This window comes from Lampetra planeri, chromosome 6 (genome assembly GCF_965212315.1).
Source record: "Lampetra planeri chromosome 6, kcLamPlan1.2.h2, whole genome shotgun sequence".
In the NCBI taxonomy this organism is placed as follows: Eukaryota; Metazoa; Chordata; class Hyperoartia; order Petromyzontiformes; family Petromyzontidae; genus Lampetra; species Lampetra planeri.
In genome coordinates, this window is record NC_136112.1 from 12166184 (window position 1) to 12187000 (window position 20817).

At 47.7% G+C, this 20817-nt stretch overlaps 1 protein-coding gene across 1 annotated transcript; it reads left to right on the forward strand.

Annotated features, from left to right (window-relative positions):
- Positions 1-9324: 9324 nt before the first annotated feature.
- On the forward strand, positions 9325-18920 carry LOC144719523 (frizzled-9-like). Its single transcript, XM_078595521.1, has 2 exons — positions 9325-11214; positions 11882-18920. Exons 1-2 carry the CDS (start codon positions 9829-9831, stop codon positions 12488-12490), a joined length of 1995 nt encoding a protein of 664 aa, XP_078451647.1. The 5' UTR covers positions 9325-9828; the 3' UTR covers positions 12491-18920.
- Positions 18921-20817: the final 1897 nt, after the last annotated feature.

Genomic DNA, 20817 nt, shown 5'->3' on the forward strand with positions numbered 1-20817 from the left:
ATAGGCTGGCTAATTAGCTGCAACATCACTGCAGTTGTGACAGCTTTGTGAATACGACTACAAACTTTACCCTTTCAGAAACCCCAACATAAACATAAAATAACAAAGACATGCCTTCACTGTCTCCCCAAACAGAGGTTCAGCCCTCTTCATCTGTGCATGCAGTGCTTCTCAAGTACGGCGCGTGGTGCACTAACATTAAGTCAAGAGTTCAAGTGCAGAGAATATTTAGCTTCCTTTTTAAGCAAGAAACTGCATGAATTTTGTCCATCAATCACCGGTATTCCACATTGCCGTTTGACACCAATGGCATTCCTGTCCATTTCCCAACATTAATCGTTCCAGAGCTAAAAAGTGTTGGTTATTGCTCTTGAGAAGGACCTGTTTGGAGAACGGCCTTGCCTATGCTGCGCTTCTAAATTCCCACTCGTACTTGACCTGAACTATTGACTCAAACTCGGCGTGCCACACACACCAAACTCCATCCTTGTGCTGTGTTCCTCCCTCCCCCCCCCACGCCATCTCCCCCCCACTCGTCTCCAATAAGGCGCCGGTGTTCACACTCTCCCCTGCGTAAATAAGCACTGCGGTTGTCCCGACGCAGAGGTGGAAACGTTTGGCATCCTTCCCACATGGCCACTCTCTCCATAAGACAACCGCTGTTCATTTCCCACGGAAGCGCGTTGCTCATTTTATCGATCGCGTCACGGCGATGGGCCCAGGCGAACCCCCCCCCCCCCCAATGGGGATTTGAACTTGCAACCTTCCGATTGTGGGTCGACTCCATTATAAGCGCGTGCGAGGGGTTGCGCTGTGCGTTGTGAGGTCCTGCGCTAGAATTGAAGGCGGCCATGCGTGGTGGCTGGCCACCCACCCTCCCACTCACTCACATGCCAGGCAAAGACACAAGTGCACCCTAGCAGCACTTGGCTCCACGGTTCCTTTGCGACTTTCAATACGGCGGTCTTTTATCTTCTTTTATCAAAAAAGTGAGCTGTCCTTCACAGGCACATAAAGCATCCTGTCTTCCGTCTGCTGGCTTTGCCCGCTACAAAGATCCCACGACACTGAGGCGGGAGGGGAGCATTGTGTGCGGTGACATGATCATAAATTGTTTAAAATTTTGGCTTCAGAGGCTACCATTGAACCCAGGTCTATGGGGTAAATAGCTCATTGTGCTGCATAATATCCAACCAAATGTATTACAAAGCTGAAAAAGTATGCACATGTTTTCATTTTTTATATATATACACAAAATAGTTTTATGTTTTACAATAAATCCTATATTGCAAAGGCCAAATCAAAACCGGAAAAATTGTGCATGATGAGTTATCATTTATCGGCGAAAAGTCGGGAGTGAACTCCAGACGGACACACTAGAAACGTGGAATTTCCACCACTGGCTCAATTCCAGAAAAGGCGATGAGCCCTGCCTAATGCAAAGTTTTATAAAGGGGATGCTTACTTTTTTGAAGGCCGCTCCAATGCTGTGGCAATAACGGAGTTGTTCGGCCATACTTCACTGCTGTGGGTCAACGCCGAATAGCGAAAGAGTTGGGAAGCCAGGAGTTGTTCAGATATCACTCGGCACTGATGTTATCCAATGGCAGTTAATCAAACTCAGGTTCGCTGGGTTCGTAGCACATTGTTAACCACCGCACGTACGGTGCAAAAAAAGTGCAACATACATACCACCACCTCACCTCACTGTGAGGCTACTGAGTGGTAAAAGTTTCACACCTAGTCACACACGACAGAGCGTTGAACAGTGCTGTCAACCCCACAATCCATAACCGCAAAAAACTAAGAAGTGGCATTGTCATGGGGCACTAGTCCACTCGGATTCCCTTTCTTAGTTCAAAGTAGACTGCAGTAATATTCCACTATAATCGTAGCGCATTCATATTTAACATGGTGTAATGATGAAATGGCACAGTATCAATTTAGTGAATTGGATACCACGAACCGACACCAGGGCAGTAACCCAAAGTAGGTTTCAAATTTAACCTAACGCTTTTAATTTAAGGTTATCTTCACAGTTGACAGTATATGACAATTACTGTTTATAGCATACATAAAAACACATAGCTAGCACAGAATAAAAATGACAATAATCATGTAAAGCCCTTTGACAATATATTGCTGGATGAAGGCCTCCCCACTATGTATCTAGTTCCATTAAACACGTCATTTTGTTTATCCTGCGTTGACAGCGGTGCACAAGCACAAACAACACATTGGCCAATTACACTGGCTTAACCGATACATATATAATAGGCAACGTTTTTGTTGAAGGGACACTGTCAAAAAGGTCGCCTACTCTATAGTCTTGCTTTCAAGGCCACGCTGTTATTGACGAATGAGTTCAATGCTTTGGTATCTATTGTCCGTACTGAACAGCGGCGGGTTTGTGAACGTGTGAGGCCCAGAGCCACCGACAACCAAACCACCCAGAATGCACCCCATCTCTCGAGTCAGAGCTCAGAAGCTAAGCAGCTTAGAGCCTGCGTGGCGTTGAAAAGGACGACCACCAAGAACAACAAGCAGGTGTAGTAGCCTCGTCGGCGTTGTGGGCAGCAGAGGGCAGTGCTGCCAAATCCACTTTCTTTTTTGGTGTTCCCACCTTCAACCCACACTGACCAGCATGGTGAAGTATGATCAAATAGCCCTCAGTGCTTGCATGGTGTGAGGTTTGACGTCATCCAGCAGTGGATTGATTAATGGGCTTTACACATGCCGGTTTTGATATTGTGTACAAACTCATTATACCCAGAAAGTCAAACTCCGAACCGAGTTTTCGTGCTTAAACAAACGCTGCTGGATAATATTGGTTTCAAAAGCCCAAGAGTTGTGGACTAAAATGTATTATATATATATACTTGCATGTGGAGACAGAATGAAGCTCTGCTCCTAAATGCTTTTACACAGCAAGTATCTCCACTTCCCAAGTCCCACAAGACATAAATGCCCTCCGAAGAAGCGCGTTCTTCACATGGCCCTCACAATAGTAGTGGTAAAACAACAACAAAACCCATTAAAACCTCAGATCCCTCTTTAATCGGTTCCATTAAACCTGCACGTGCACATCACTGGCTGTTTAATCGCTGCACTGTCATTGCACTGCACCGAGGGTAGGCTCCAATGTGGAGGCCACTCACTGACACGTGTGCACACACACACACAAAAGTTGCTCAAGTATTCTGAAAGAACTGGGAACAGATGCAGCACGCTGTGAGCCACCCGAGTTTAACAAATGCGAGAACGGGTTCTTTTTTTTTACAACAAGTGTTTATTTACAATGTAAATATTGTAAACAAACGCCAACAAGAAGACACCCCGACTCTGTTTGTGGAGCCGACTATTGTCCTTTTTGCCTGGGGCTGTGCTTCAACCACGAGCTTTTGTTGTGTGGTCTCTCCTGTGCCTCTCTGCGTGGCTTCTGTGTCGGCTGTGTGCGTTTGTGTCAGTGGCGGATATTTCAACCTGGGTCTGGGCCTCTCCTGGGTTAACTCGCGCCTTCAATGAATACCTGATGCGATGGAAAATTATATCAGTACTGGGGGAAACAAAGGAGGCCAGGCGTAGGGCATTGGCCACACCAACCCCCTCGTACGCCGCGCTGGCATGAATAGGTGCTCCCTAGCAGCATTTTCCTGCAACAGGATATAAAGCTGTACACCCAAAACTCCCCCCCCCCCAAAAAAAAAAGCCGAGCGAAACATAACAGGAATCTCAGCATGATGTGCATGTTGAGATGACATCGCCATTTTGCCCAGATTTCCCCCACACAGCCCCTGCGATTGGCCCGAACAGATAAAAAGAACAAAGACTAACATTTTAAATTTGGACAGCCAGAAAGACAACAAAGTAACTGCGTACCAGCTTTATCGTTATTAGGACTCCTCAGCAGAGTGGAAATGGCCGCAGGGAGATCTCTGCTATGTGCATCAATGTACGCGCGTGTGTGTGTGCACATATACGTGTTTTGTACGCTTTGTGCAAGTTCTCGTGTGTGTGTGTTTATGCGTGTGCGTGTGTGCGAGGCTCTCTTTTTAGCGCGTGGGATAAATGTGGCTAAAGGCCAGCTTGAGCATTCTCATATGCTCCATCACAATTCCCACTAGGGGACTGCATTTCAAGTGTCAGAGCCCCCCACCGAGCGCATTTATCACAATTTCCACGGAGGAAGCGCCACACGAATACGAGGCCATAGCCTGAATACAAAGTGAGGAAGGTTTTAGAGAGGGGGGGGGGTGCAAATGTTTTTCAGGTTGTGGAGTCGTCTCGCGCAGAGATACAAGCTTCACGAGTGGCCTGGGGACGAACCAACAGCACTCGCAATCATGCTCAAGTTTCGCGGAACGCCTTCTTCCTTGTGCAAAATGCCGGCATGTAGAAAAAAAATACACGGGCTTGAGCGGTCGTGCACGGATACCGATGATGCGGATAACTTTCTGCAACACCTACGCGTTGGTGATTATGTGCAAACTTCATATATAGGCGTCCTGCTGGCAGGGTGGCTCTGAAGATCAATTAAAGTTCTTCGTGGAAAAGTGTGCGCTACAGTGTAAAGCAGAATAAGTGCCCGTGAGCACACATCTTGCATGCTAGAGGGCAACCCGTCTGACACGTGGGGTGTGTAGTTTTCACCGAACTTCTAGAGTTTAGTCGAACACTAACACTGACAGAGTCGCCGCTCAGACAAAAATCCCCCGTATAGCCTGAACAGACTGTAGGGGCAAGTGCTGTTAGCGAGACACACACATACATGTGTACATTAAACGTGCCAACCCTACTTTGGATGCATAAGCAAAGAAGAAGAAAACATACCCTATAGAACAGTTACATTTTATGAAAATAAATGATCGGTTTAATCAAAAGTCGTGTCTCCTACAGACCTATGGCAATCACACGCGAGACTGCTGTGGAATGTAGGAGCAGCAAAATAAAAACAGTGACCTCTCATCGTGCAGAGATTGATGGTAGGTAGAGAGAGAGCGTGTGTGTTTTTTGGAGTTGAGCGAGATTGTTCTCCACCGCCCCCCCCCCTCTTCTCTCTGCTTCCGTGGCTCTATGTGTCTTTCCAAAAGGAGCAGCCATCCGTTGAGAGGTGCTGCTGTGCGTGAGTGCCGGCTCCCCGCTGGCTTCAGTGAACCCGGGCTGGGAAGCGGCAAGCGGGCAGGGAGGAAGGGAGGGGAGAGTAAGAGAGAGAGAGAGCGGGCAAGGTTGGAGTGCACAGAGGCGAAACTGATGAGAGGGGGGTGGGTGGCATGGGGGCCCCGTTTGTTGTTCGTCGCCAATAACGCTCCGCATGGCACCGCTAACACCTCGCCCCATCTGGGGTCCCGCAAACGCAACAGCACCGTGTGCGCGAGGCAGTGAGACGCACGGGCGATCTCGTGCCCCGAAGCAAGCCGCCACTCGTGTGCATCAATAGGAATAATACGAATAGTGAGGCTGAGGAGGAGAAGGCTGTGCCGTGGAGGATGTGCAGCAGGAAAGGCAGTCGTAGCAGCAGTCTTAGCTACTGCTGAACTTATCACCTACACACCCTAACCTTAAACCCTACCGCCTTAACCACAAACCCTAACCCTGCCCATAACCCCAAAACGCTAACTCCTTAACCCTAACACCTAAACTATTACCACTAACCCTAATCTTCTTGGTTCTTTCGGTGAAGTCACGTAGAAGGGAAATAATAAAATAATAAAAATAAAACATAATAAAATAATTCTCACGACGTTTCGGCCACAACGCAAGCACCCGTCCTCAGGTGAAGAACAGGTCTGTCGGGAAGACAGGGTCTGAATGAAACACCCCAGGCTTGGAGCGTATATTCAAGCTAACCCTAATCGTCTAACTCGTAACCATACACGACTTAAGAAGTGGCACCCCACTCACCCCCCAAATGTTTCATGAACTGAAACCAAAGAAAAGTTTGTTATTGAATGAAAACGTCTTCTCTGCTTGGATACAAATAGTCGTGACTTCCTGATAACGTGCACCATCACCATTGCGACGATTCCGCGTGGAATGCGCTCGAGAGACTCAGCAGTGAAACACGACGACTGTTTTGTGAAGTGCATTATCATTGCGAGGCGGCGAGGAGATGGCATGACAGTGGTGGATTCTTGAATCTGTCTGTGCGTAAAGGTGGTGGGATCTCTTGTGGGAATGCTCAAAATTGGAATTGAACAAACAACGCACCCCTCCCTGACAAAACCTTGAGACTCAGTAGGGACAGTTTTGGCAAATGTTGTATATAGGCACGAAATAATGTTTGTAAAGTATTATAAAATGTTCCCTATTTTTGAATGCATTATGTTTTTTACCATCTGACAAGATTTCTGTATGTTGAACTTCTTTCGCACCGTACGTCCCCAAGCGTGCTCATCGGAGGTGCGGGGGGGGGGCAACAAACTAAACACAAAAGCACATCTATAGAAATCGATGGTGAGCCAAAAGCCGCTGTGAGGATGAGCAGAGCTCACACGATGGAGTGTGCTCCTTGACGAGAGATGCATCCACTGATGTATGGTAAAGGAACCCCCATGAACGGCACGACGTGTTTGCATGTCAGTATCATTTACGGCCCTTTGTCAATCCACTGCTGGATGAAGGTCCCCCCGCCCCCCCCCCTGCCCACACACCGTGTCGGTCGTGAGGGTTGCTTGACCGCGCGTCACCAATGCTCGTCAATGCGGGTTGGTGAGGTGGGGAGAGGAGCAGTCCAGGACCAGTTCAAATGTCCCGTATTCGAACTCGGGTCTCGGGGTCCCCATAGTGCGGCTTTTGGCTCACCGTCAGACAAAGACGGTCATTGCAGTGTGCACTTTCAAATTGCATTTCTGCGGCCGTCTGCAACGCCTTTCCTTCCGATTTAAAAAGCCACCGGAGCGATGCACTTTTAAATCTAGATTTAAAGCGAATTTCTTTAGAACGGCTTTTTGCGTTCAGTTTGTCGTCCTTCCATACCATTGTGCGTTTTATTTTTAATTCGACGTATAGTGCATATCGCCAGGTGTAGCATGGATGACAAAGGATGAGAGTGGTGACGGAGTGGAAGCCAACGAGAAGATATGCATCCCGTGGAGATGGAGCAACCGCGTGATTAAGTGAATGTTCAGAAGTGATCTGGATCGTAGCATCGCATGGCCATGAGGAATGGCAAACGGCATGGGGGAGGCTTTATCCAGCAGTGGATGGACCATGGGCGATGCCGGTTAAATGCGTACAGAAAAGACATCGTCGAACAATAGGCTACGAAAAGGACACGGATACCACCATTATTATAGCCATGATACAGCCGACTATCGTTTATGTTCCATTGCTCAGACTTTGAAACGAATAACAACAATAGAAATTCCCCGCTGCCTATTACTAGTAACTACCACAACATTGGCGTAGTCATAAACTGGAAGCTTACACTGCTTCGTCTCTTCTGGCATCTGGCCAGCGCGCCTAAGATGAATGTGCGTCACACAATTAAAGGCTAGAATTCAGCATGTTCATGACAATACTGTGGGAAGGTGCAGCTATGGGGTTGTATGACGACATGGGGGCACGAGAACGGGCTGCTTTTTAACGCCCGTACAATGCACGTAAATGCCAAAAAACGCTCATCAAAAGCCAGCCCAGAGTAGCCGATGGGAGCCCAAATGGCAACAGCAGCAGCACAATGGACCTTTAGGTAATCCCAGTGTCAATAGACACGGGCAGCTGAGAACTCACACCAGGCAAGGTCTGTACACTGCTGTACATGGACACCGTATTGTTCTTCCATACAATGGTCGGAAGAAAAAAATGCGTATCGCTTTCGGGGATGCAAATCTAAACACGTACAGTGGTTTTGTAAATACACGGTGTTTGGAAGTTATTCCGCGTGACGTGTGGTCAACGTTTGCTCGACTATTAATCGATAAATTACAAATCCGCGTCGGCGGTAATTACGCGCACACGCGCGCAAAGTTATTGCATAAACAAACTTGTGTAAATATTGTGAGAAGGGCGCATCTGCATCTGCCGCAGTTCCATGATATTTATACAAAACATACGCGACGAATGCCATCCATGCGATTGACCAAATGGTGGATCAACGTATGGAGCACGTGCATTCTGTAAAAGTGCCCTTATGAATGAAGCGGAACAACTGACGGCCACAACGAACTATTGAAGAGTTATCGAAAAAAGTAACAAAAACTTAAAATAATAAGGATGAAAAGTAAAGTATTCTGTTAAACAGCCAGAGCTGGGTGGAACAGTGACTGCTCGCCGCCTTTATAAGCGCATAAAGGCTCATTGTGCGCTCCTTTAGATCACTAGACGACACCCCCCCCCCTTCCAAAAGACATACCCCGTGGAGATCGCCTCTCGGGCCAGTCTGCACACAAATACAAAGATCCCCCGTAAAGGCTTAACAGACTGTTGGGGCAAGTGCTGTCAGCGAGCACCCTACGAATACCGCCACGACGCACGAGGGGGTGGGTGGCCAGCACCACGCCCGGCCTCATTTGTCTCCCTAAAGGCGACGTTAAAACGCCGCGCCAGGTACTCATTTGAGGCTGAGTCGACCTCGGGGATAAGTCCATGGCCGCTTCAGATAATCGTCCCCGGTGTTGGCCGTGCGATGGAAACAAATTCGGGTTGCCGGGTTCGTGGGTCACCGCTCCGCGCACGCGTGCGCTCTAACTCCCACGCACTCACGCGCAGAGGCAAGTTCCGTTACTGTTAGCGAGCACCCACGTTGAAAAAGGCTGCGTTGATCCGAAGCCAACAACCTCCACGCTCGCGCGCGCAACGCTCTCCCCGCATGTTGTCTTTGTAGATCCGCACAGTTGCTGTCGTTCGCACACCGTTTTACCAGGCAGGATTCACCCCATGTCACGGCCGAGTCTACCTAGGCGGTGGCCACGCGCGAGTTGTCACATCGCATGTTCCACGTTCGCGCGGAGAGGAACGATGATGGAGCGGTTGGAAATCGCATGCACACGCACACCTACGCCGCGTTGTAAAACTTATCGCGTGTTTTTCTTTTTCCGCGATGGGGGGAGGAGGTGACGAGGGCGATGGGGGTCGAGGCGGAGACGTTTTTGGTGGTGGAGGGGGTGGGGTGGTGGAGGGGGTTTGGGGTGGGTGGGGCATTTTCAGAAGAGCGTAAAGTATCAGCAAAAGAGAAGACAAGGAAGGATGGAAGCGAGCGAGGGTGGGTGGGAGTGGTGTTGGGTTGGGTGATGGTGATGACGGGGGTTGGTTCGCTGGCTCGGTGTGCGCCCAGGGGAGTGGGGAGGGTCGTTGTGGTGGTGGTGCAGGCGGAGCACGGGGAGGAGAACTGCACTGGGCTGGGGGGCTGCGAGAGGGAATAGAAAAAGGGACTGAAATCGAAATTGGTCACGCCGAGGCGGCTTTGTGCGCGCATTGATCGCCGGCTATTAGCGACCGAGAAGCCCGCGCGCCATTCGTCGGGTGTGAATGCAGCCCGACCTTTTAAAGCGGCCGCCGCTTCCACCGCGAACGTTGTGGCCACAGAAGAAGCACTATTTATTGTTGCTGGAGGGAGGAGGGGGAGGCAGAAAAGCAGGGTGGGGACAGCCCCGTGGGCTTGGAGGAGGGGGAGGGAGACGCGCACTCAAACCCATCATGCGCGCTAACTTTTACGCACTGCCTGCGCGCACTTTTGTATACTCAGTGCTGAACGCTAACTAGTTGAGAGCGTTGGTCAGACACTGCCGCACACGCGCGCGCACGCGGGGTACACGAGGCGACCCCAGTTGAGAGAGGTGCGCGCGCGTTCACGCCCAGAGAGGAGGACGACGACACGCGGCACGGAAAATGCTGCGCTCCCTCGGTGGCTCCTGGGCGCCCGTGCCTCTGGCCCTGCTCCTCATCCACTGCGCGCGACTCAACGCGGCGTTGTCCGACACCGAGCGGACCTCTTTGGGCCGAGAGCAAGAGCAGCAGCAACAACAACCACAGCACCAACACCTGCAGCAACAGCAGCAGCAGCAGTTCCAACAGGGCAGGTGTCAGCCAATCGTGATCCCCATGTGCCTGGGCATCGGCTACAACACCACGCGGCTGCCCAACTCGCTGGGACACGAGGAGCAGCAGGAGGCCGCCATCAAGCTGCACGAGTTCGCGCCGCTCGTCGAATACGGCTGCCACGTGCACCTGCGCTTCTTCCTGTGCTCCGTGTACGCGCCCATGTGCAGCGAGCAGGTGTCGCAGCCCATCCCGGCGTGCCGGCCCATGTGCCGCGCCGTGCGCCAGCGATGCGCGCCCGTGCTCGAGCAGTTCGGCTTCGGTTGGCCCGACGCGCTCGACTGCGCCCGCTTGCCAACGCGCCACGACCCCAGCGCCTTGTGCATGGAGGCGCCGGCGGCGGATGACGATGAAGGAGGTGGAGGAGGAGGTGGAGGAACCGGTGCGGCAGGTGGAGGTGAACCTCATGACCGACTCCCACTGGCGCCGCTGGCACCTCCGCTCCACGGCGGCGGCGGCAGCAGCCACCCGCAGCACACGGGGTCTCCGAACCAGGGCGCGCAGCCACCCGGCGGCAGGGCGTCCGTGCCGTCTTCGTACAAGCCCACCATCAACGTGGGTCGCGGCGACGACAGCAAGGGCGTCCAGCCTCACCCGCCTCCCCCCAGAAGCGGGTCCCCGACGTCGTGCGAGAACCCCAGCAAGTTCCACTACGTGGAGCGCAGCGAGTCGTGCGCGCCGCGCTGCGGGCCCGACATGGACGTGTACTGGAGCGGCGCCGACAAGCGGTTCGCGTCGGTGTGGCTCGCCGTGTGGTCCGCGCTTTGCTTCGCCTCCAGCGCCTTCACCGTGCTCACCTTCGCCATCGACTCGTCGCGCTTCCAGTACCCGGAGAGGCCCATCATCTTCCTCTCCATGTGCTACTGCCTGCACTCGGTGGCATTCCTCGTGCGCCTGTTCGCCGGCGCGTCCAGCATCGCGTGCGACCAAGACAGCGGCAGTGCGTACATCATCCAGGCGGGCCTCGAGAGCACCGGCTGCACCCTGGTCTTCTTGCTGCTCTACTACTTTGGCATGGCTGCGTCCGTCTGGTGGGTCGTGCTCACTTTCACGTGGTTCCTGGCTGCCGGCATCAAGTGGGGGCACGAGGCGATCGAGGCCAAGAGCAGCTACTTCCACCTGGCCGCCTGGGCGCTTCCAGCCGTGCAGACCATCGTGATCCTGGGCCTACGCAAGGTCCGCTCTCCTTAATTCCATCTTCTGGTGTTAGTGAAGGTTTATCCTGCGTGATGTTTCGTGGGATTTGCTGATGTTATGTGTCCCTCCCCTGTCATGGCAGTTTGCTTCTTGTCAAATGTTTTATGCTGTCGTATACTGGGTGTCAAGATCAATGGTGAAAAATAAGGTCATTCTTTATATATTTGATGATTGGTCTATGAAGTATCAAATCCAACTACAGTCCATGTTTTGCCCATTGCGGTCGTGTGCATTATCTATCTGATGATATTAATTACTTGGGCTTGCACTCTACGTATATATACTGTATATTAATACGTTTACAGTCTTTTTTTGTGTGTCCCAGCTCTTCCTTGAACAAGATATTCGTTCTCACTGGGCTGTCATCTGGTTATAGGGTTGTCACTTTATAATGGAGTTAAAATAGGTATTAATGACAGTTTATTTGTGTGACATTTATAGAAGCTTGAAGATCATGTACAACGTTTTAGTTTCAGAATGTCACTTTAACTTCCCATCCATGCCTACAATCTTTAGAGTAGAGACCTCACTCATCTGCTGTGCTCTCATCTTTACCACACACACACACACGTGTCTGGTGATACGTGTCTACAACTCGTCGACATGTCTAACACCAAACCCATGTTGCCACCGTGTCCGCATCAAGGTTGCAGGCGAGGAGCTCACGGGCCTGTGCTACGTGGGCGGACTCATGAGCCCCAACGCGCTGGCGGGGTTCGTGATCGTCCCTCTCACCTGCTACCTCATCCTGGGCACGTCGTTCATCCTGGCCGGGCTCGTCGCACTCTTCGACATCCGCCGCGTGATGCGCACGGGCGGCACGGACACGGAGAAACTCGAGAAACTCATGGTGAAGATCGGCGTCTTCTCCGTGCTCTATTCCGTGCCGGCCACCTGCGTCATCGCCTGCTACTTCTACGAATGGTACAACGCTGATAGCTGGAGGACCCTTGCAGTGGCCTCCAAGTGCAGGGCTGCGCAGGGCAACCAGACGCCCGACTGCACGGCCGTCCAGTCCATCCCCTCCATCGAGGTGTACCTGCTCAAGGTGTTCATGTCACTGGTGGTGGGCATCACCAGCGGCATGTGGATCTGGAGCTCTAAGACGCTGCAGTCGTGGCAGATGCTCTGGAACAAAAAGTTGTCTCGGCAGACCGGGCGCAAGGGGGGAGTGCATTACAAGTCTCCCTCGCTTGCCGTACATGTGCCTCCCGGCCACCCAGAGACCATAGCCGAACAGCCAGCATTTGTCTAACAAGCTCGTGGCGTCTTGTGTCTGCCACTTCTGTAGATTGCTATACAATATACATAATATATATATATATGCGTGTGCCCTACTGCATGTAAAATTGACACTGAAACCACTACACTACAGGGCATATAAACCTACCAGCGGACCGTACGTGCAGCTGATACGTGCAAACGCTTTGAAGTGACAAGCGTGTGTGCATGTATTTCTGGAAGACTGATGCAGCAATTTGCAGCCGTGCACTGCGTGCGATGGGTGCAAAAAATAACGCACAATTGTGCATATTGATTGTGCAAATTGAGATTTTGTTTTCCTTTGGTCCGATTGTCTTGGAAATGTCACGTGCTCAAGATGCCCCCCTCGGTTGGGCTCTTCTCTTAAGCACCAGCACAGGCGTCTCGATGAAAACAGGGCTCTAAATGGTGTATCTACCGAATGCCACGTCATTTTTTTACAAATTTATACAAACAAGTGTTATGTGTTACGATTATGTTTTTTTAAGGTATCCAGAATGATAAATGTGTGGGGGGTGGGGGCGGAACGACACAACAAATTAACACGTGGCGTATTGTGATGCCCCCCAAATGTAAGTACTAACGATACAGAGTCATAGAATTTATTTAGAGATCGTTATATTGGAAAATATTATTAAAAGTGCGAGCCCATGTGTAGCTTAAACATCCGATTACAAATGTGGTACAGGCAATACAATTATCAAAATGTTTTGCCTGTACAACATTTATATAGTGCGTCTGTATAATATTCTGAGCCTTTTACAAAAAAAAAAACACAGCCTAAATTGTATTCATGCGTGTATTTAAAAGTAATGCAATACCACAACTCGAAGGTAACAGACACATCTGGTTTGTACTGAACTCCAGAATCTGGTAGACATTTAGTGAATGAGTAAATAATCTCCTGTTTTGGAAACTACACACAGTGTATCTTGCAGGGGCATTTAAAATGTGTACCATATTTACAGTTTCGACTTGACCTCGAGGCTTAAAGGTACAATTTATCATCAGGAACGTGGAGGTAAATTATAGATTCCAGATTGTGCCTTTTCGAGACCAGACATTTTGTATTGCTTTTGTCCAAACAGTTTGGACAAGATTTAAGAGACTTTTTTTCGTAAGTTTTTACGCTTTCTTACGATGAGTGGGTTGGACAAACCTATTACATTCGCAAAAGAGGTTACACGTTTAGAATTGCGGACGACGTTTTTTACAGACACAGTGTTTTCTTAACAATTGTCATGAAGTGCGCCATAATACAAGGCAGCGATGTGGTATTAGCCTTAAACTTTCGTATGTTTTTTGAACTTCGTTCGCACCGTGTGTAGCCAACCGTGCTAAATGGAGGTGCGTGCGCTGAGATTTGCTGTAGCAACATAATTGCGGCAATGGGTGAATCGGAAATCTTGCTTTGCGGGATGGTTACGAGACCATACAAACATCACCAATGCCGTTTAAATGCGCCGAGTCATTGCAAATAACCCAACGTGGCCATTCTTTGCAAACCACAGCCAAACTTTGTCGTAAAAGATAAAACAAGATAATTATGTTTTTCTCGTTTGGCCACCTACCACTCAGAATGCCTCACTGGAAATGAGCGCATTTGCAACTAACACTCGTATAAGGATGCAATTTAATATTTAACGAATGCTCTGAACGTGCATCAAGGTCAGACAAACTAATATTCTAACAAGTAAAAGTGAATAACCCATCAACTAATATATGCAGGCTAAAAACGAAATATATAACTTAAATACATATTACCGTGCGCCTATGACCTAATCACCAGAAATGGTGCCCAAACTCTTCAGAGTTTAGCCTGGATAGTGTTTGGGTGGACGAACATGCAAAAACAGGTGTCATAGGCTGTGGTGGGCAGCAGAGGGTTGTGCAGTCCTCTATACTGTACTGTACTACCACGTCTATGCTCCCCGACTTCTCTAACCCACACTGACGAGAGTGGTAACGTTCTGTCAAATCTGCCTCATGGCTTGCGAAGGCCCTCGCGAAGCAGTGGATTGACAAGGGGGCCGTACGCGTACATCTTGCCAAGCATCATCGTGCCTTTTTATGCATAACTGTTTGGTATGTAAACGATGTGTTATTTGATGGAGATCGTGCAACTCAGTTCGTGTACAAGTGTACACGGCCCATGGTGGGCAGCGATTCAGGGTGGTGATGATGATCAAGGTGTTGTGAACCCAAAGACCTTTTGTCTCTTGATGTTGAAAGGCGGGCAGCTCCAACACAGCTGCACATCAATGGGATTGCTAATGTCCTCTGGAGTACTGTGATGTTAAAAGGATAATTTATAACACGACTTCTCACTGCCAAATCGGATCGTAACAAAACAATGGCAGTGTAAAATAGATTAAGGTGCAGGCTTGCAATTTCTTATGCACACCACTGCTTATGGAAGGTGCCACACGAGAGGGAGCTCTTGTCAGCTCCTCTGGGGTAGCCTACTCTTCTACGCTGGCCAGATGTCAATAACAGATGTGTGAGTACTCCACTTTGAATTGGAAGACACGTCACCGCACGTTAGTGATCAACGTCCTCCCCTTTGTGAGTGGCTCTACAGGTTGTGACTGATTAATTTCACATTCACGTTCTCTGTCGCTGGATAGAGGTGATGCGTGAGACGCTGATCATCTGTGAAATCTAACACGGCAGTAACCACTCCAGCTATCCGAGTTTGAATTTGCCAATCATGTGTGCAAGTACAGTACAGTGATTAAGCAGGCAACGTGTTCAGGGTATAGGAGCCGATTCAGGTGTTAGCATGAACTGATTTTCTGTCGAATTAACGGATGAAAATTGACAAAACTGACAGAAAATCGTGTTAATTTGCCATTTAGTTTTTCTCCTACCAATTATTCGCAGGAAATTTCTCCTCGCGATTCATGTCACAGAAGTTGGAGAATTTAATCTCAATTGACTGCAAACGTGGCACTGAGATGTGCGTGGATGAGGCAGCTCCTCTGCCTTGGCTTCCTCTCTTGCTTTTAACGCTCGGCACGTGAAGACCACAGAGTCAACAATCAGCTCTTTTTACATCTTACTCATCTCTCATTTTAAAACCCCCCCACACGCTAACTGCAACTGGTTAAAGCTATGACGAGATCACAGGTGGTTTTTCCACAGACATTACAGAAGGCGTGGGTGGTGCGCAAGTCATGTCCTGTATGTGCCGGTGTGCATTTTGCGCGTCTGTCGACAGTCACCGTTCTCTCCTGCACTCACAGCAGCGGATGCCTTTAGAAATTGTTTCCTTGACTCAACTCCTGTTACAGCAAATGACATCTGCTGTTGTTGAAATGCTGTGAGTCTTTCAGTTTGACTCACGGCTTATTGGCAGTAGAATGTGTGCTCATGGTAATGAATCATTATCATCATCGTCGTCGTCATCATCAAAACTATTGAGGTTTCATTGCATTTTTGTTGCTAGCATAAACAGCCCTGGACGTGGTGACATTTGTATCTTTATCCTGATCTCTTGTTATTAATGACCATGTTTCTGATCCATATGTGAAATCAAAAACCGATCTGTAACAGAAGAATCGGTGCAAGCCGGAAAGTCATCAGTTTCAAACAATTATTACTGCCTTTTGCTACAGAGTGAGTACTCTTGTTTAAAAAAAAAATTTTAATTATATTTTTAAACAAATTACTGGTATCACATCCTTATTTCGCATGTTTTATTTCATATGAGATTTTTTTTTTTAAAGTCACCTTCGTAGTCCAGACTGGTGGCACACTCTGCACCTTTGGCGCATAGCAAGTCACGGTTGTCAAAAAATGTAGCCCACTTCGAATGTACAGCTTGAAACTTACGCCAGCAAAAAGCATCCATTCATCTCATATTGCTGAGGCTCCAAAAAAATTCGCCGCAGAAAAACTGTTGGCCGTACATCGAGACTTGTTCAGTTTCTCACTCTCTATTTGCATGTCAGATTGTGGCCTCAGTTCGTTGACGATTGTGACATGCCACGTCAAAGGTACTAAGTGGTGCGGCACCACATACCACAGACGACGACGAGTATCGTCTCCGCAGGCAACATTTTAATGCTCCCACTTATTAAGTCACTCAACACCACTTACGACAGGGTGTGCGCACATTCGGCCCATTTTTTTAGGTTTTATAACTGAAATTTGTAACCCTCGTGGTTTGACCAAATATACCGTGTTCTTCTATACGTTGAGATTGGGGACACGATGCTTTGATGTTTGATGTACGCTTTGAAAACATGCAATTATATGATCAGGATTGCTGCAGTCGGCACCACTTAAGACACAGAGTGGAGAAAGTCTACAACTGGAGCACTGTTATTATAGTACGCTGTTGTAGCCTTGTCATTTGTTCAAAAAAAAATAGTGCCACATGATGTAAGATATTCAGAAATGTAATTGACGGCGCATATGCTTGTTTTGATATGAAACAGTGACATTACTATGGCATTAAATTTAAAAACATTTTCCATTCGGTCATATGATATCTTGCAGGGAAAATACCTTTGTTGAAACAATGGTCAAGTTTCTTTAATCCGCCCCTTGCCTCTGTCCACCCAGCAGAATACATGATTACACCACAGTTAGTCGATGGCAGGTCATGTGTATTGAGTTGATGTGTGGGCTCTCGCACTGCTTCCAATGACGTCTAGGCAGCGTGGAAGAGTAGGCCAAATACGATCTAGAGGGGCTCTCTAATTGAGGAGCTTCCACTAACAGTGGCGTGGGCATGACATTGCAGGGCTGAAATGTTACCTCTTATTTTGTTTAAAAAGGGCTATTGACATCCATTACTATTTTCAGTACACACATGGTATTTAAGTATATTTGCAAAAAAGCTAAAACTCCGTAAAAAGGGATTGCATTGCACGATAACACATCATTTGAATTTCGTGTAATTCAGCAAGGCCTTCCAGTAACGATCGTTTGTTCCTGTGGAAATTTCGTAAGCAATTGACATGCAATATTTTTACAATACACGGTTATGTTGCGTTTTCCTCTATGAGAGTGGATACATGAAGATATGGGTGCACATTAAATTACTTTGTATCCAGGACATCGAAGGGCACACACACACAAAAGGCAAATGCTGGTAGCTGCTTTTGATGTTCTCATACATTACGCTCATCTCAACACTAACTTTAACTTAGTGTACAAATGTTGTGTGGGGGGGGATTGTCCTTAAAGAGCTACAAATATCGATAAAGAGATCTATTTTGTGTTACGCCAAGAAATGGCCAAAGTATGTTGATTTCATCAAAACAGGGATAGTATTTTTGTTTTTAAGGTTCAGATGAAGATTGCAGAATGGGCTGCTGAATAAGTAGATTGCACATTGACGTCACATTACAGTCAGTGGTATCACTTGCGCATATCGCGTGAGACTGAAAAACGTTGATGCCCCAAAACTCTTTGGTCTCAGAAACATGTGGTCGCAAGCTTGGTCTGTCCGCTGCTTGACAGTGTGCGCGTCCACATTAATTAAAGGTGAGCTGATATATACGATTTTCATTCAGCAGAAGCGGCAAATGTGAGCCGCATTCAGATCACAGTTCAAACACACAGCCTTTGTATATTAAACGCATTCTGCTCACACAGATGAAACGCATATGCTTTTCATTCAGTTCTCACATGTTTTAATTTTACTTGGAAATTTTGCTCAAGTGCATCATCCGATGATGGCTGGTCTGTAAAAGGTAGCCTGTGCGCTCACGGACATTTTTTGCCTGGAGAAACTGGCAAATTGAGTACGATGCCTATAGAATAGATAGCCCTACGGTCACGTGATGCCATGGGCTTTGTTTTGAGCCACTCGTATTTATTGAGGACATTAAGGTCCTGCAACAGTGCTGCCTTGCAGTGAACACGTGGCAGGTTAGTAGCCAATGCCGAGCTTGTTCCATTTACTAATAACAAGTGTGTACATTCTTTTTAAAATATTAAACAACAAATGGTGTTATCGCTTCGGCAACCGTGCACGAATCAACAAACAATACAAACTCCAACGCAGCCGTCAATCACACTGCACCGAAGAGGAAACAACATTTAACAACATATAATAAGTGACATTTCGCGCAATGGCCCTTCATCTATTGTGAATATTTTCCCCCTTTTGGGAAATATGGATATATTATCCCCACATTTGTTGCTGGTGGGGTTTGTTTTTGTTTAACCGCTCTAGCTTAGAAAGTGCATAAAGTACTCGTGGTTGAGCTGACTCAGTCCCGAGTTCTCTCCGTAAGCTGGTGTTATTATAGGGCCATGTATAATAATAGCTCATTTAACACGTTTTTTCCTCCTTTAAAAACTAAAAATGTTTTATGTTGGTATTAAAATACTGTATTGTACATTGCTTCAAATGCCTTGTTGGATAAATTGCTATATTTATAATAAAATCATATTTTCAAAGTAAACTGTTTTGAAGCGCCTTAACATCGTTCCGATCCAGTGCTGTTTGAAACATCGACGGTCGCGCTATGTTTAGATCTGTACCTCATTTGCTTATTTTTTTGCTCAAAAAGCAGCGCTGCTAAGCCATGTAGAACCGTGTTTTTGTTTTAAACGCAATTGGTGCCCCACCACTTGGTAAAACAGCATTCCAATACAGCGCTTTGAAGTCACGCCACGCTGTGTTTAGTTTTACGCATATTTTGCGTATCTCGCGAGTTCACAGTCCAAACCAGCGCTGCGAATGCACGTCTACACCTGTTTATATGACGATTAGAGAGACAGGCAGCCGCGGGTTACCTCACGGACTGTGATGAATGGTGGCGTTATTGCAGTGGTGGGTGCAAGGTGTCAGTAGAGTCAGCAGAAGCTCAATGGCCTGGTATTTTTTGGGAGAGAAGAAAAGAAAAAACGGTTGAGCAACACATACTTGCATTTGCTGAGTAACATCTTCTATTTTCGTGTGATCTCATCGTCTTCGACCACTACATCTCCATTTTGATAAATGTATCTCACTACGTATATCCATGCTCTCCGCATTGCTCTTCTCTCATCTGTGTGCATCTCCCGTTTGCATCTCTCGCATCTCACTGGCATTTATGTATAGTGTCAGCAGGTTTCGTCTATACATTTATATCTCCTTTCTGCATCTTTTCTCACTATGCCTCTGTTGCCCACATATATTCTGTCATATCATTATACTGTGTCTTTATTCTCAACGCATTTCTCGCGAGGAGTTTATCCATTGAAATTTCACATTCGACTCAAATGTATTTTGATGGCGATCTATGACGAGAGGACCACATTGTCCTTCTTCAGGAAATTCTGGTGGTTTTTTCATACGCACATATGATGTGTGCCATTTGCACACACATTTGCACGTTGTTTGAAAATCGTTGAGTAGGTGGTCCCCCAAAAAATATTGTATGTTTAGAGCCACCAGGTTTGGCACAAATTAATGTATCCTGGACGGTGTTGTGCAGGAGGAGTTAAACTCGTGTCATCCAGTAGGGCACTGACTCTGATGCTCTGTGACTACACTCAACACCCACATATACCTGGGTTTGATTCTAAGTCAAGATGGTTGAGACCCTAAACACATTCAATTGAACCACTCAAGTAAATCATCTGTTCTGTATCTCCAAGGAATCATACACTATATATATTTAGTCTATCAGCCTATTGATCTTTCCGACTTACATTAACCAGCAGCATTCGTTTAAACAAGAAAGGTCTGGGCTGGTTTCGCCTTGTTGGGAGTCGTCAGCAGTAAAGCATGCTACAAAAATACTGATGGCTTATGAGATATTCTTGGTTCTTTCGGTAAAGTCACGTAGATTTTACCGAAAGAACCAAGAATATGAATCCATGCAGTCACCAAAGCTTTAAATCGAGGCTTATAAGATGTTATTGGTAATGCCCTCTTACGAATAACGAGAAGATAGGGGGGGTACTTGCCACTTTAATATAAATTGGCCACTGTTGCCTCTATCGCCGTAGATTCCTTTTGTCCACTGCTGGATAAGGGCCTCCGCAAGCCATGTAGTTTGTTGGAGGTTATTAAATAATGCTTTACCACACTGGTCATTGCGGCTTGGTAGGAGGCAGGGAATACGGACGTTGGAGCTGCCCTCTGCTGACAACATAACCCTCCCCCCCCCCCCCCAAAACAGCCTACAGCACCTGCTTTGTACATGGTGGTCATCCAAACAATCGCTAGCCAGACTCTAACCTGCTTAGCTTAGCTTTGGTGATCTCACGAGATCGCGCTATGAACTGGATGTACGCGATGCCCTACGAATCGATTGACTACTTATGCGGAGAGAGTAAAATGTGGGAAGGAGCACTTGTCGAGATACACAT

Excerpts from the sequence above, each read along its gene's own strand:
- LOC144719523 (XM_078595521.1), top strand. The coding sequence starts at position 9,829 with ATGCTGCGCTCCCTCGGTGGCTCCTGGGCGCCCGTGCCTCTGGCCCTG. Across the intron at positions 11,215-11,881 it reads TGATCCTGGGCCTACGCAAG|GTTGCAGGCGAGGAGCTCAC; the intron begins GTCCGCTCTCCT and ends GTCCGCATCAAG.